Source organism: Mesocricetus auratus, unplaced genomic scaffold (assembly GCF_017639785.1).
Source record: "Mesocricetus auratus isolate SY011 unplaced genomic scaffold, BCM_Maur_2.0 Super-Scaffold_100029, whole genome shotgun sequence".
Lineage (NCBI taxonomy): Eukaryota > Metazoa > Chordata > Mammalia > Rodentia > Cricetidae > Mesocricetus > Mesocricetus auratus.
This window is the reverse complement of record NW_024429210.1, coordinates 264,202-279,988: the sequence shown is the minus strand read 5'-3', so window position 1 is coordinate 279,988 and position 15,787 is coordinate 264,202. Positions and strand designations below refer to the sequence as shown.

Here is a 15,787-nt window from a genome sequence, read left to right as displayed (position 1 = left end):
TGGATGAGATGTTGGCTCACTTATGCAAGAGCAGTGAGGGTGACAGCTGCCGTAGCTGTGTTATATTTTAAGGTAGACAGACTCTCCAAGGCTTACTGATGGACACAGGGTGGGCCAGAAGGGCAAGTGTGGTGGTAATGTTGACTCACACATTTTAGGACCAGAGAGGTGAGTAGCATTTAGGATGGGGAAGAATGGGGACAGGTGGTGGTATGAGACAGGGGAGTCAATAATTCTGCTATGACGCTCAAAGTGGAATTGCTATATACCTGACACAGATGCCAAGTAGGTGGCTGAGTGCTATTTGGAGCTTAGAGGTCAGTTTTTGGTGATAACGAGGGTGTTAAATGTTCCAAAATGTGGGTCTGGGAAGACAGCTCAGCAGTTAAGAACGTTGGCTGCTCTTATAGAAGACCTGGATTCAGTTCCCAGCACCCACAGGGTGGTGCCCAGCCACCTCTAACAACAGGGCTGGGGGGGGGGGGGAGGAGAATCTGACACTATCTGGTGACTGTGGGCTCTGGCATCTTCACAAAAGCCTACACACACTTTTTTTTTTTTTTTTTTTGAGACAGGGTCTCTCTACACATCCCTGGCTCTCCTGGAACTCACTATGTAGTCCAGGCTACCCTTGAACTCACAGAGATCTACCAGCCTCTGTCTTCCAGGGATTAAATGCATGAGCCACCATGCTCACACATACACATCAAAGAAGAAAAAAAAAGTCTTGGGATGACTTCAAGTACATAGAGGAAGAGGCCCCGAGGTGAATGCTGGGACACCACAATCAAGGTGAGAAGGGAAGGAAACTGAGAAGGCTGAGATAAGAAAAGCAGCAGGGCGTGGTGACCAGTGAAGAAAGTGAAGAATGAAACAAGGCGTGGTCAATTGTCAAGTGTGCCAGAGTCAAATCAAGTCAGTGTCATCTACCACAGCCCAAAGCTAGTCTTGGCCAAGGCCTCACTTGTAATTCTTCTCATTGCCTTTTCTTGTACTTCCTTGCAGCTAAATTCTGTCTGCTGCCTTTTCACAGACACTTATTCATCCCAGAACATTTGCTACCATTTTTTCCTGTATCTCTAAGTAAGTATGTTACATGGATTTCTATAAAACCCAGAGTATGTCTAGCACATAAGGGCAATTAACATACCGCTGCAGCGATGGCCTTACTTCGTATGTGGCTGTTGAATGTGGTGTGTGCTGCCTCTAAGGTCAGGGCAGGAATCATGATTTCAAGTATCATCTCATGAGACCCTCACTAAGAAAGAAAGAAAATAATACAACTAGCCTATAGGTTTTGCAGGTGTCTGAGGCGGCCTGCTGCTAATTACGTTCACCTGGCATTTTCTTTGTCTCATATTTAATGTCTCAAGTACTGCCTTGCCCCCTAGTCATTTGTTTATCTCAAGCTGATTGGTTCCCCAACCTTTTAAAGTTTGCTCCAGGCCTTGGTGATAACCAGTATCACTGAAGCTCTATCAGAGACTTGAGATGGTAGTATTTCATGTGTCGGGAAGAGTTAAGAGAATTGTAGGCACCAGGATGACATTTTAAAGGGAGATGTGATTAAGAGAAATCAGGAAAAGGCTGGTAGCTATGGGATAAAGCTTCCCTAAATCTTCACAACATGAGAGGGAGCAGACATAGATCCACACATCAATTATCTCTGCAGAAGAGCTGGCCATCAACAGATTAACAGCATCAACACCAGAGCCTGGTAAAGACAAAAGCCTCCAGTGACACAGAACACAGGACAGTCACTGCTACCTCAGGCAAGTCCAGAGCCAGCCAGAAGTCAAAGGTACCTGCTGCACGCACATGCCAGGACCTAAGAGCCAGTGCTCACATCTGATTCCCTTCCTCATGGTCACAGATTGAGGGGTTTTCTCTAAATTATTGAGTACTTGGCAGATACCAGATATCCAAAATGGGACATATCCAATGAAGGACTGAGCAACTAGAAATAGCTGGCTTGGAGATGAGTTAGCTTGAGTTCTTTTTAAACAGCTAGAGTCGCCTTAAAGCCGCAAAGGTGTGGGGGTTGAGGCGTTTTAAGAGTCATGCTCCAAACCCTGAGTCAGCTGAACCAATGACTTCCTACAGCCCTAGTTTAATGGCTGCTGGGAGACTGGGAGGCGAAGGTTCTATTCAAGAGCTAAGGAAATGCTGGATTCAACAACTCTCATTTTCAGAAGGAGAGCCGCAAGCACAAGCATGACACAAACCAACCGTCTATGAAAAGGTCAGGACTAATGAAGACCTCCAGATGCTGGCTCAGAATAGCAACTTAGGGGCTGCTCAGGGTGAGGTTGAAACAGGCCTGTGCTGTGGTCAACGCTACAGCTAAAACGAATGTAGGCTGACGCAAGGACCTGGTCTACAGTGGTTCCTACTGAGAGCAGATTTGAGTAAGCATGTCTTCATTGGTGATGCCAACCCCAACCAACTGAACTTTGTACAATGATTTCTAAATGACAAGGTCTGTCCTATTTTTATAGCTGGTAACTCTGACAGGAATGCAAGACCTACTTAAAAATGCTATTAACCATCAATTTTGCCATTTTGTAGACAGGCCTTTTTTTTTTTTTTTGGCCTTGTGATTAGAGATAGGAAAAAGCCATGTAACAAGCATTTTTAGGGGTCAGATGATGTTTCAGAGCACACTGAATATTCCTAAATTCCCCGACTTAATTTTATCTGTATCATTCTAACATTTTGAAATTTAAATGTTCCAGTATTAAAACCTAAGTATCTAGTGAGTATCTCTAGGATCTAAGCACAGAAAGTTTGATTCTGTGATTACAGGGTCAGGCCTATAATACTAGACATTAGTACATTTGCTAGTACTTGAGAAGGATCCTTTTGTCATACAAAGGTGCACGGTGAAGAGCTTCCTATAGCTTCTCCCTGATTCAGATGGGCATATCCAATAGAAAAAAATGCATCTGATATGACATTCACACTCCTTAATCCCAGAGCTGGGAGGTAGAGGCAGGGAAGTTCAAGGGCATCCTTGGCTACAGTGAGCCAAGGCTAGTTTAGGATATGAGACCTTGACTCAAGAGCAACACATTTGATTCACATACCTGTGAACCTGGTAGCTTTATAATACAGCACACTGAAGAGTATTGCTTTCAGGACTACCTGACCTGGGGATTCCCACTGCTGCCCATCTTAAGAGAGCACCCCGACCACAAGTGCCAGCCTAAAGTCATCAAAGCTCCGACGTGCAGCTTATACTGCCTGCCTGCCACTTCTGTATTGAAAAGGACAGCTGGCAATTACAGAGTGCCATTTAATCTCCAATAACATGAACAAGATGCATGCCTTTCCTTCCTCCTTCCGTGGGGTATTCTCAGGCCAGATGAGTATGTTCAGAAAATACAAAGAGGAACAGAACTCAGAGACAGGTACTGTGAACCCTTGTCACGGTGGTTGTGTTCAAATGAGCCCAAATTATTCTGCCTTTCCTCCAATCACATCCAAGGATTTTATCCTGTTATTTGAATTATGCTGGCATAGGTTAACAGGCATCCTAACTTCTCTCAGACCTAAGCATCAACAGTAGGATAAAAAGTGATCTGCGTTCTCCAGCATGAGCCAGATGCACCATTTTTTTTTAAAATGAAAAGACAGGTTATCTGAAAATATACTTTTAAGCAAACATGGCACAGAAAAACAACCATTACAAGTTGATGGGCCAGCAAGATGGCTCAGTGGTTAAGGGCACTTGCTGCCAAGATTGACAATGTGAGTTCAATCCCCAGAACCCACAAGGTGGAAGGAGAGAATTAACTCCCATACGTTCTCCTCTGACTTCTACACTCATGCTGGTGCATGCATTTGTGCTCCCCCTCCCAAATAATCCACTCAGTTTTTCTGATGAGAAAATCGTAACATAGGCCAGGGCCATTCCTCCCTCGCACTTAGATAGGAACATGTTCTGTGCATCAGCGTTTATGCTAAACCCCAATAGATTACGAGGGGTATTTAGATACCACAAGAAATCATAGTGATTATCAATTAAACCCCATCTATGCTCAGAGCTGAGGTCATCTAAGCACTGAGTAATGTGATGAAGGGTAAGTGATAACTCACTATGGTCTGAATCCCCCTCCCCCCAGAATGAGCCACTTATTGAGACTTAGCCCTCACCCTTTTCCTGAGAAGCTTACAGTCTGAAGATGAGGGAAGTCCTGATATTGCTCTATAAGTATTTCACCTCCAACTTCTAGGAATGATGACAGACATTCCTCTGGCCACTGGACCCTTGGCTCACCTGGTTTTACAGGTGTTTGTCTATGGTGCTCCTGTGGCTTGGTGGTATTTATTTTGTTAATCTGGAAGGGGAGGCCAGGAGCTCTAAAATACCCCAGGAATCCAGCCCCCGCCCAGTGTCACCTGTAAAATCACCATGGTTACCTTCTGACCACGCCTCACACAGAGGGCTCCCTGGCATATGACCCTTCTGCTCAGTGATGCTCTTGTCAGTCTGTCAAAACACCAAGGGGAAAATCCCCAAACTCGGCAGACGAATAAACACTTGTAACATGAACAATCATATTTAGACCAATGTCTTGCAAAAATACAAGTCAGTGGATTTTTCCTTATGTAACTCAAGCATTACTATTTTTTCCTGCCTTTCTAAAAGGGCACTTAGTTTTGTCAGCCAATTTTCTTCTACTTTTCTGTGATTGGTACCCAATGTTACTTCTTTTACTATTATAACCTCCATTCTGGGATATTTGTTCTTTGAGCCACTTTATCTCTTTTTGTGGATAAATCTGGTTAATCGTGAAAAATCACAAAGTCTGGGGGTAGGGTGGGGAGTTAAGGAGCACTAACAGGATCTCACTTGAGTCATCACAAAGTTTATATGAAAACATTCATTTTTATTATAGAATCTAAAACCACTATTTTAGATACTGTCTTTTTGCATACTTAGATGGGTTGACATTCAATGTGGACATAAAGCTAGCTCACAAATGAACTGTAGGAGCCTCCAAGCAGCTGGCCACAGAGTGCAGCAAGCTTCCCTCAGAGTGGGAGGAGATAAGGAAAAGCTACTGCAGTCTAGAGATAGGTCACCTTCAGGATTTAAAAACTGGCTGCCAGGGGACCACATTGACACAGTAGTCCTGGAGCCAACAAACAAACAAACAAACAAACAAACAAACAAACAAACAAACAAACCCAAACCAACCAACCAGCCAACCAGAAACCAAAGGAGAGGAATGGGAGTTTCAGAATATGTGAGATTACCTTAGATGAGTACTTGGCATACTATGATCCAACAGGGTTACAATGACCAACAAAACAGCAAAGACAGTTCATATTATTTCTACCCTTAGTGTAGAAGACAGATTTTCAAGTTGCAGTACTAAAACCCATGATAACTCCTGAGACAAGTTACCCTACACCCTGCACCCTTACCATACCAGTGAGAAATGGAACACAGAAAAGTGACTTACTATATGGGATTCAGGGTGTCCTTGAAAAGTGACAACTGTCTTATTAAATGATAAAACATAGTTAGAGGCTTTATTTAAAAATCTCTCACTGTTCATTATCAAAGTTACAAGATTGTTTGCATACCAATAGACTGACTGTAAACAGGAAATTCTCATTAAGGAAAGATAGGTTTACTGTAATTTGATCTTTTACAAAAAATTACTGCAAGTTATTGATAACAGAATTTCTCTTTTGCTTTCTTAGGTCTAATTCTCTTGAAAATTCAACCAATGTTTCCACTTTCTTCACTAAGGTTCAACCATGGTCACCTCAGGAAATACCCCGCTTATTTGTTAGTCAGAAATACAAACTGTGGCACGTTTCCATTTTTTTTCCTAGAGCAAAGGCTTCGGCTGCATTGTATCTCATGAGAGGGAAAGACACTCCAGTGGTCCTGTTGTGTTTCAGCTCAGTTTAATGATGGCAGTGTAGCAAAGCAGTGGTGGTGCCCAGTCAGACCTGCCCGGCTGCCCTATCTCTCATGGAATCTTCTTCCTCTTAGGCTTGCAGGCCGCCACGTGTCGCTTCCACTGAACCTGACTGGAGCGAGGGTGACATGCTGACTCAAGGTGATTCCACCATCTAGCGAGGAGCTGCTCCATCAATCTGTTGGCTGGGGGACAATGCTAATATGAAGAAAGTTATCTGGGTAGCTCAGATGTTCACTCAGCCACTGCAGAGGGGTTTCCAGCATTGGCTCAATTCCATGAATCATCACTTGGTTCTTTTTTTCTCCATCTGTTCCAAGAAAGAAATCCAAGAGTAATCAATAGAAATGAAAACCACAAAGAAAAGATAATCCATTGCCTTTTCAGATTCCTTAGTGAATTAAATAGATTTCAAACTTGTTTTATCCCCTCAACAGGAAGTGAAGATGAGGAGAAAGTTTAAATGTTGCAAAATGTCTCATCCTGAACAGAAACCTGAGGTTGCAATGAATTCTGATAAAAATTCTGTTGCTATATGAAAGTATTTGTTCTTTCTTAATTACTGTGCTTGCCCAAGATTGACGTTAGTGAAACTATCCTGGAGAAAACAGCAGGGTGAACCCACTGACCAAAAGTATTCTAGTACACATTTAAAACCACTGTAGAAGTCTGTTAAAAATGGTAACCTCATGGAGGCAGGTCACACACCCTGTGAATCTGAGAGGATACTTAACAGATGGGAGCTTTGCTGATTATCAGCAATGTGCTCAAGTGTTGGAAGTAACAGGAGCACAATCAAAACTATTATCACAGAGAATTGGCAGTCTGTCTTAAGAGTCACCAAATCTGATGGATTTTTGCTAATCTCAATTGCTAATTAAAACTGTACTATAGTGCCTGCTGCTGGGCTCAGCAGATAAAAGCATTTACTGGCAAGCCTGTGGTCTGAGTTTGATCCATGACACCCATAGGATAGGAGAGAACCTAGTCCCCAGGTTGTCTTCTGACTTCTACACATACACATGATACATGGGCAACCATCCCAATCACCCCTACATTGAAACTAGTTAAAAGCAAAACAAAACCCCTTATGTATTGGGCACCCCTCCCCAAAACAACCACTCCAGACCAAACAAAAATTACTCAGAAAGGAAAAGAATTCCTTTACAATGTCTTCAAAATACAACGGCAATCCCCTCACATCTTTGGAAACAAAAGACAATGGGGCCCAATTCTCCGATGGGACAGGAGTACTCTAGCTGCTGCAGTCCTTGCTGCTGTATTCCAAGTGCCTTTCAGTCCCCATTGTGGCAAGGTACAGGAGGGCCTGGTTTGCACCTGGCAGCAGAACCTTTAAAGAAATGGTGGTGGGGGGAGATAGAGATAGATAGACGAGAGAGAGAGAGAGAGAGAGAGAGAGAGAGAGAGAGAGAGAGAGAGAGAGAGAGAGAGAGAGAGAGAGAGAGAGAGAGAGAGAGAGAACGCGCGCGAGAGCAAACGAAAGTTTCCCACATCTCTGTCACAGTTCAGTACACAATACAACTTTGGGGGCAGACTACTGCCTCAGGCCTCTATTGCTTTCATTTCTCTAGCGATCTTATTATTATTATTACTATTATTATTATTATTTAGTTAAATGTATGTGTGTCTGAGTGTGAATTTGTGTATGCAGTAAGTGTAGTGCCCACTGCAGCCAGATGAGGATGTTGGATCTTCTGGACCTAGAGTTACAGGCAGTTGTGAGCTGTCCAACATGGGTGATGGGATCCGAGTTGGGGTCCTCTGAAGGAGCACTGCACTCCTGCACTCCTAACAGCTGAGTTATCCCTCCAGCCTGGCTAGCCATCTTTGTTGCATCTATATAACTTTTTTTTTTTTTTTACATAGCTATAATCACAGAGTTGATACAATGACTAACTTCATGACACTGGTCAGAATCATCAACAAACAGAACCCGAAGACTGTACATCTGCTCTTGGGGAAGACTTTGAAGAATTGGTGTAAGATGGATGAACACTAAAGTTCTCTAGAATTATTCATCTTTCTAAGTTCTAGATTGCCGATTGCCAAGGTCTTACCATATTAAATCTTTCTTAGAATATCTGGAAACATTTCCAGTATGATTCTCTTAATATTCTTATTATATATTTCTTTGAGCTATTTTAAATATTCTCAGAATTTCCTCCTTCTTAGAACTGAGTCAAAAAACGAAAGCGTGGTGAGAGTAAAAGTTCCTTTTGTATACAGGTTCTCAAGCCAGAGCCATCTTTTTCCGAGACAGCAAAACTAACAAGTCACTCCTCACTTTTCAACACAGTTCTTAAAGCAGCATTTAACCGAGAGTGAATAACGCTGAGTGCCCCATCCACTGATGCACACATGCCTGAGACTGACACAACAGTCCCACCGTGCAAGCCAGAGAACATAAGAACCATTCCAGCTCTGCATCAAATCTGCCATATCATGCCATCATGGCACTAGGTAGGCAGATACCAGTTCTCTGGCCTCAGGTTGGGGTCATCTTAGTTCTTTGCTTGAACTGCACTTAAACTAAGTTGGATCTCTCTCTGCCTTACCCATCATTGAACAACTGAGGATGTGAGATATGATCAGGGCCAGTGGCTCATGTTTGCAACCTGAGCACATGGGGCAGAGTCACAAGGACAGTATAAATTCAAAGCCAGCCTAGTATACAGACTAAGATCCCATTTCAAAACAAAGAAAAGGAAAGCAAAATAAGACAAAGATGTGAAACATTTTGCCATTGCATGCATTAATCCAAACACTTTATGGGTATTTATTCTTTTGTTTACTTTATGACTTCCCTCCAAAAGCAACTGTAAACAGAGAATTCTTGGGATGGGACAGAGTTTCCCTTGACTGTAATCAGAACTCCTGTTGTTCATGGATGTCCCCAGCAGCTAGCATGGTACTGACACACTGTGATTATGCAGTGGAGTTTTACAGCTGCAGGTGGGGTGGGCTGCCAAAGCATCTTCAGAACTGGTGTGATGGTCACCCCGCCACTGGGCAGTGTGTGACTGCAGAACTGCTGGAGCTAGTGAGGTAAAGGCCAAAAGTAGTCCCTGATAATAACAAGTATGTACGTTGTCACCTAAATTTATGCTTTCATAAACAACAACAAAGCATGGCTGGGTAATTTGGCAATTACCTACATGAACAAAAAGAATACTGACAAATTAATTCCTACTTTCCTCTAACAAGAGAGAGGAAGCCCTTGATGAGATTGCTAAACTAAACACGTTTAGTAAACATGTCTGTGCTTCTAAATGAGACTGTAGACTTAATACTTGAAATTGGAAACATCACTCAAAACAGATGACTCAGGACTCCACTATATACTTCTTACTTGTGATTTTGCCTTTTGTCTGTTGGGTGATACAAGACTAACCCAGGGCCTTGGGCTTGCAAGGCAAGGCCTCTACTAGCAAGCTTTACCTCAGCCTCCACTGGAGTTTCTAAAACAGTATATGGAAGTCTGTCGCGTGCTGTCCTCTGGCTGTAGCCTTCTGGAACTGTGAGTATCTGAGATTACCAGATAATCTGCACTAGACTGGGTTCATTAGCTTTCCACTGTGGAGATGGGGAGCATTCTGAGCATTTATACACAATGTTCCCTCACACTGGTCACCAAGCTAGACTTGGATGTTATCTTTTCTTGGATCTGTCCCTGGTCCTATCTGATGACAGCTGCTCCCCCAGAAAAAGTTCACACAATAGAAGCTTTAAGTTAGCCAACGTTTAAGACAGTAATCAAGAGAGGTGATTGTCGTCATTCATATGTCACTTTTGCAGGGTGACTCTGACTCTGCCATAACTTTCCATTTGTGATGAGCATTTTCTAACAAATAGATGCTTAAACAGTCCCAATATTTTTGTCCCCAGCCTGGTGCTTAAGTCCAGTCCAGTCTTACGCTGTGCGACTCTTGGACAATTTCTCAGAGAGGGACATTCCTTCCTTCCTTCTTTTTTTTTTTTTTTTTTTTGAGACAGGGTTTCTCTGTAGCTTTGGAGCCTGTCCTGTAACTCACTCTGTACACCAGGCTGGCCTCAAACTCACAGAGATCCACTTGCCTTTGCCTCCCTTGTGCTGGGATTAAAGGTGTGAGCCACCACTACCCAGCAAGGGGAGCATTTCTAAAGAACAGTCACAGTTCTGTAGCCTAGTGAAGGTCCAGATACTAACAAGCAAGTAGTGTGGGCCTTCATCTGATGTCCCAAGACAATGGACAGGCAAGGGGGAAGGTCCACAGCCGCAGCAGCCCTTTCAAAGGTTCCAACTCCAACATTGCTCCATTAGGAACCTTCTAAGCCAGGGATCTGAGGGACACTTCCATCTGCAATAGGGTTTAGATTTTCCATTTTGAAAAGTATACAATATTATTTCACAAGGTAAAAATCAGTATCTACTTTAAAGTGAATAGTGTTACAACAGGTGTCTTTTAAGGAAAATATATTTACAGTTTGGAAAGACCACCATGGCTAAGGACTGGTTTTGCTCTTGCAGCAGAGGGCCTGGGTTTGGTTCCCAGCATGGTGTACATATCATCCCACGATGATTGCGCACGCGCACACACACATACACACAAAATGAAATAAAACACATGCATATTCAAGCACATTTTGGCTATGTGAAAATGGTAGCAGTATACTGAAACAAACAAAAATTCAAAACAGGAAAAATCCTATTGCCTAATTAGTTGTTAATAAGAAGTAAAGGCTTAAAACAATGATAACACATGATGCATCTATAAAAAATGTTGTCTGCATACAGACACATGAACAGCAAATACAAATGCACACAATAGTATAAATCAAACATAAAAGGCCAATCATGTGGACCAGTGCTATTGACACTGGAAGTTCAGACACTTGAATCCCCGGGAACGAACGAAGCAAAGGTGTCACACAAAGTCATAGTTCACATTCTGATAGACCATCAGCAGCAGGAGAGAGGATAACGAAAAACAAACACATAAACTGTGTTCTTTCTTCATGAATCTCTGCAGGAAAGTCTGCTTTAGATGTTCTGTAGAACCAATCCAACCATTACATTTCCTCAGTTGGTAATGCTGTGAAGCCTGATGTGTGACTAAGACATATCTCAGGTCCTGCTTGCTGTGTAGAACTCAAGGTTGCTTCTCACCTAATTTACGGGCCAGACTGAGACCCTCTTGTCTACAGAGTCCTAATAGACCTTTCAGTTCTAGTCAGTCTCTTACTCTTTTATGTCAAAACACCAAAAATCTTTCCTATAGACATTAGCCATCAACATTTACTATCTTTGAACCCTTTGTTAGAAGTGAGAACAAAGACTCATCCCTAGGGATCCTAAGAGAATGAAATGAAATATTTAAGAAGAAAGCTCAGCCAGGCATTGGTAGGACATTGGTGGAGCACTCCTTTAATCCCATCACTTGGGAGGCAGAGGCAGGCAGATCTCTGTGAGAAGTCTGAGGCCAACCTGGTCTACAGAGAGAGTTCCAGGATATCGAAGCCTGTTACACTGAGAAACCCTGTCTTGAAAATAAAAAATGAAAAAGAAAATGAGTCTGGAATATAGCTCAAATGGAAGAGGCTTCTTACTGCGCACACAGCCTTTGGTTCGATCCCCAGCGGAAGGGCATGGCACACACCTGGAATCCCAGCAAGTCAGGGGGAAGAGACAAGTTCAAGCCCAGCCAGAAAAATTCTAGGCTAAGCAGCTAAGACCACAAGGGTGAGGAGAGTCACTGGGAGAGCAGGCAGAGAAAGGAGATCAAGAAAAGGGGAGGCATATGCTGTAAAGTATGGTAATAAGTTAATTATTTTGGTACTAGATATCCAGCAATATACATAAAAATATGGGATTAATTATGTGACTGGTAAGCAAAAGGTTATAAGATCTTAGCCTAATTAATCAGTGGCAGCATTTAAAAAAAAATGGGGCAGCAACAACCCAGACTCAGTATTATATAAATTAAGTGACATTCAAAAAAATAGTAAAAAGTCATAAAATGTATTCACATAAAATCTGGTGAAGCAACTCACCTTACAGTCAAAGGAGCCCTAACATATTAGGACTACACTGTTTAAAAGATCTGAAGATTCTTTTTAAGAAGATACAGTCAGGCTGCACAGCCTGCCTTTAACCGCAGTACTCTCATGGTAGGCAGATCTAAGTTCAAGGAAAGCCTGGTCTACTGAGTGAGTTCATGACAACCAGGACTACACAGAGAAACTCTGTCTTGAAAAACAAAAAAACTAAAGAAAAATAAAAGATAAAAACACTCAAGTAGAACAAAACCAAACAACGCCATTCAAGCTATCGCTACACCTCTCCACACACTGGTGCTGGGGGCTCACACGGGACAACGTTGGTCTCCTGGAGACTCAGGTCTCAGCCAACTGAACCAAGGGGTGTAACTAGGGTCTGTAAAACAAGCTTCTAGGGGTATCCTGCAGTTTCTTTCTAATTGGCAAATGCAATGGACTCTCTCAGTTTAAAAAGGAAGCTAAAGGGAGGGAAGACAAAGAAACACAGCCTTTCATGAGAAAATTTCAATTGAATTAATTCCCTTTGAGGTTCACACCTCTATGTATGGAGGAAGAGAAAGCTAAGGACAAATGGACTGATTGCAGGTTTTTAAGGTTATTTTATGATTCAAGAACAAATTTTTAAAGAAACATTTAATAATTCTGAAGATGTTTTAAAACCAACAAGGAGATAAGTGTTGCTCTATCTGATGAACTCTCCAACCTCTGTTATAGTCAAGAACAAGATGCCGACTGACTGGACGCAGTGACAGGAGAAAGCACACCCTAAGTCTGAAGGGCATACATCATGCTGAAGGGCTCTGATCAGCTGCAGTGGTAACAGTCAGTGAGGTCAGGTCAAAGGGGGTCAAAGCAAGCCAGGATATGGGCAAAGGAATACATCAAACACTGATTTTAAAAGGGCAATTAATCTTACCCAGAAATGCTTCCTGGGGAATGAGATCTCCATCTTAAGAGCACACTATATGCTGTAAATGAACACGCACACACGAGCACAGGGCTTTTATCCCGTGATCACAAACAGAAGGAGAGAGAGTGCTGTTTATCAGAGCCACAAGCCTTTTACAGCACTCCATTAACACCTTCCGGGTCTAGGCTCACTCAGGGCGTCCTAAGGCCAGTCCGTGTATCTTTCTTTCATATATAAGCTGTCTATTATATATTTTATTTTATTCTTAAAATGTTTCCGGAGCTTTGGCTCTTGATAGTTTCATGAATTTCTGAACACGTGCATTCTCTTGACTACTGCACTATTGGTTAGAAGGCATAAACCAAAATTTAAATTAAAACCACATACTTCATGGAAACTGTAGTTAGTGACTGTTTAGACCATTTAAATAAACTTATTAAGAGCTCTTAAATTGAAAAATTAAGGCAAAAGTTAAATATTAAGCCTTGCTCGCCTTTAAAAAAGATACAATTTTAAAAAGGGAGATTTCAAAAATATTTAAAAATGTTGTTATTACTGTTTTTGTATTATGTGTTCATGAGTAGAATTACTTCTCTTACCACTATGGATTCTGAACTCACATCACCAGGAACCTTTACCCATTGAGTGACCAAGCAGTTCTTAGCTTTCTTACATGGTGACCAATGGAGCAGTTGCACCATGTGTCAAGGCAGGGACACAGAACCTGGTTTGCTTTACTGAATGGTATGTACATATCATTTCATTTCCTAATGCCACCAACACAGTAAGCACAGTATAAGCCTATGCCTTCTACTTTGGGGGAAAGCCAGGTTAACTCACTTAGTTTCCTGAGATTAAGATAAAAATAATTGAGGAGGGGAAATTAGAGGCATCTTTTGTTGGATCCATTGCTAGAGAAAGAACGCAATCATTTTAGTTCTCTGATTTTAGACAAGATACATATGAATGGACTTGGGTCTAAAGAGACTCCATAGCAGCAGGGTGGTTAGCAGTGCCTGCGTGACGCACAAAGCAGAGGGCTGGAAGGAGAGGCAAGCAATCAAGGCAGAGTGTATGACAAATACCTAACTATCACTACTAAGTGGAGGCCGAACCTTATCAATGGTTCAGCAGATCTTTGCTCACAAAGGCCCAACATTTAAAATGTTTTTAGACTTTCCACTGCACAGTGTTTCTTCCATAACATATAAATGCAATCAAGAGCAGGGAACAATAAAAGCAAACTCAGCTAGAAGAGACTAAAAGACAAGGCTCCCACTTCTGGGTGGGTCACTACGGTAGTCTTCCTGCATGCAAACATTCCATTAGCATCAACAGCACCGGCAGCCTACTTCTCAACCTCTTTAACCTGTTTTAACAAGTTAAGTGACAATCAAGCCTGCTACACTATAAGCAGCGACTGTGGAGATGCTGCAGTTCCTTCTTTACCACAAGTACATTTCTGGCATTTCTACTCCTGTCCAGAAGCTGATTCCTCAACATGTTAATCAGTGGCATAGAAGTCTTGCCATAAGTGAGGTGTAATAGGCCTTTATGAATTTCCTATGAACTTTTGTTTGTAAAAATATGTTAACAGGGAGATGGCGGAGTGGTTAAGAGCACTTTGTGCTCTTCCAGAGGACCTAGGTCCAATATCCAGTACCCACATGACAGCCTACAGGTGTTAGTAATTCCTGTTCCAGGTGATCTGACTCCCTTACACAGACATACATGTGGGCAAAACACTAATGTACATAAAATACATGTATCAATAAAAAGAACAACTAGGCTAGTTGTAAAATTTTACAAATATAAGACTATGAAGTCTCACATGGGAAAAAGTTGTCTCATGTTCTACAAGCATACTGTAATAGGAAATTATTATTATTATTGCATAAACTAAGAAACCTGGACTCATTAAAAAAATTCAATGGTTTCCCAATTCAAATAGCAGGAGGGTACAGAGAGATACTAGTTTACATTCTAATGTAATGCAGACAATGACTAGAGTTATACAACCATTACCTCATTCTTCACTCATCTTAGGTTGCGCGGTGGGGGGAGGGAAAGGAGGAGGGCATACTTCAGTTTTGACATGTGGTCACAAATTCAAATGCTAACTCCTCTGGGAGCAGTGGCTGTAGTAACAATGCACACTCTTAGATATCAACAACCAACTTTAACCCTTTCCAGCACCTGAAAGACCTGCCTCTGAGTGTTTTTGTCACCCACCCCCAGCTGTTGTGTCTGAGAATAACATACCACACCATATGAAGAATTTACCATACAGAACCATATAGAACAAGGAAAAAGATGAATTTACTAAAATTTTATTTTTGTGACTCCTGTGGTTTTATAAAGCATATTAAAGATAAGATAACTGCCAGACATGATGGCACATACTCTGTGAGGCAGAGGCAGTTGAATTCTTGAGTTCCAGGTAGCATGATCTACATAGTAAGTTCCAGTCCACCAGGCTCAATAACTAGTAAGACTCTGACACATGTACATACATATATACGTATGCACACTCACACACACACACACGCACACACACACACACACACACACACACACACACACACAGAGAAAAGTAATTTTGAAGTCAGATCACCTAAACTCAATATTCCAAGTCCCCAGCCTCAATCTCAGTGAGTTTTAATAACTCTCCAACATTTCCAAGGTTACCGACAACTTCAGGCATGTACAAAGAAAAGGCAGACAAACTCAGCAAACAGAATGGGCAGGACAGTTGACACTACATGTCATGCAAAGGCAGCTGGTGAGGGTTCTATGGTAGGCACATGCACTATGTGACCGTCCCCCTTTTCCCTTTCCAATTGCTTCACTTCTGCCCATCTTCATTATAACTCAATTTTTA

The 15,787-nt window shown here is 42.0% G+C and overlaps 1 protein-coding gene across 7 annotated transcripts in view; it reads right to left on the bottom strand.

Moving 5' to 3' along the window:
- Positions 1-5,514: 5,514 nt before the first annotated feature.
- Atg5 (autophagy related 5) overlaps positions 5,515-15,787 on the bottom strand; it is a 105,398-nt gene continuing 95,125 nt past the window's right edge. For all 7 annotated transcript variants that reach the window (XM_040733180.1, XM_040733181.1, XM_040733182.1 and 4 more), the window contains one exon: positions 5,515-6,249. In XM_040733180.1, coding sequence (XP_040589114.1) covers positions 6,226-6,249 — 24 coding nt within the window. In that variant the 3' untranslated portion in view covers positions 5,515-6,225. The remainder of the gene's footprint in view (positions 6,250-15,787) is intronic.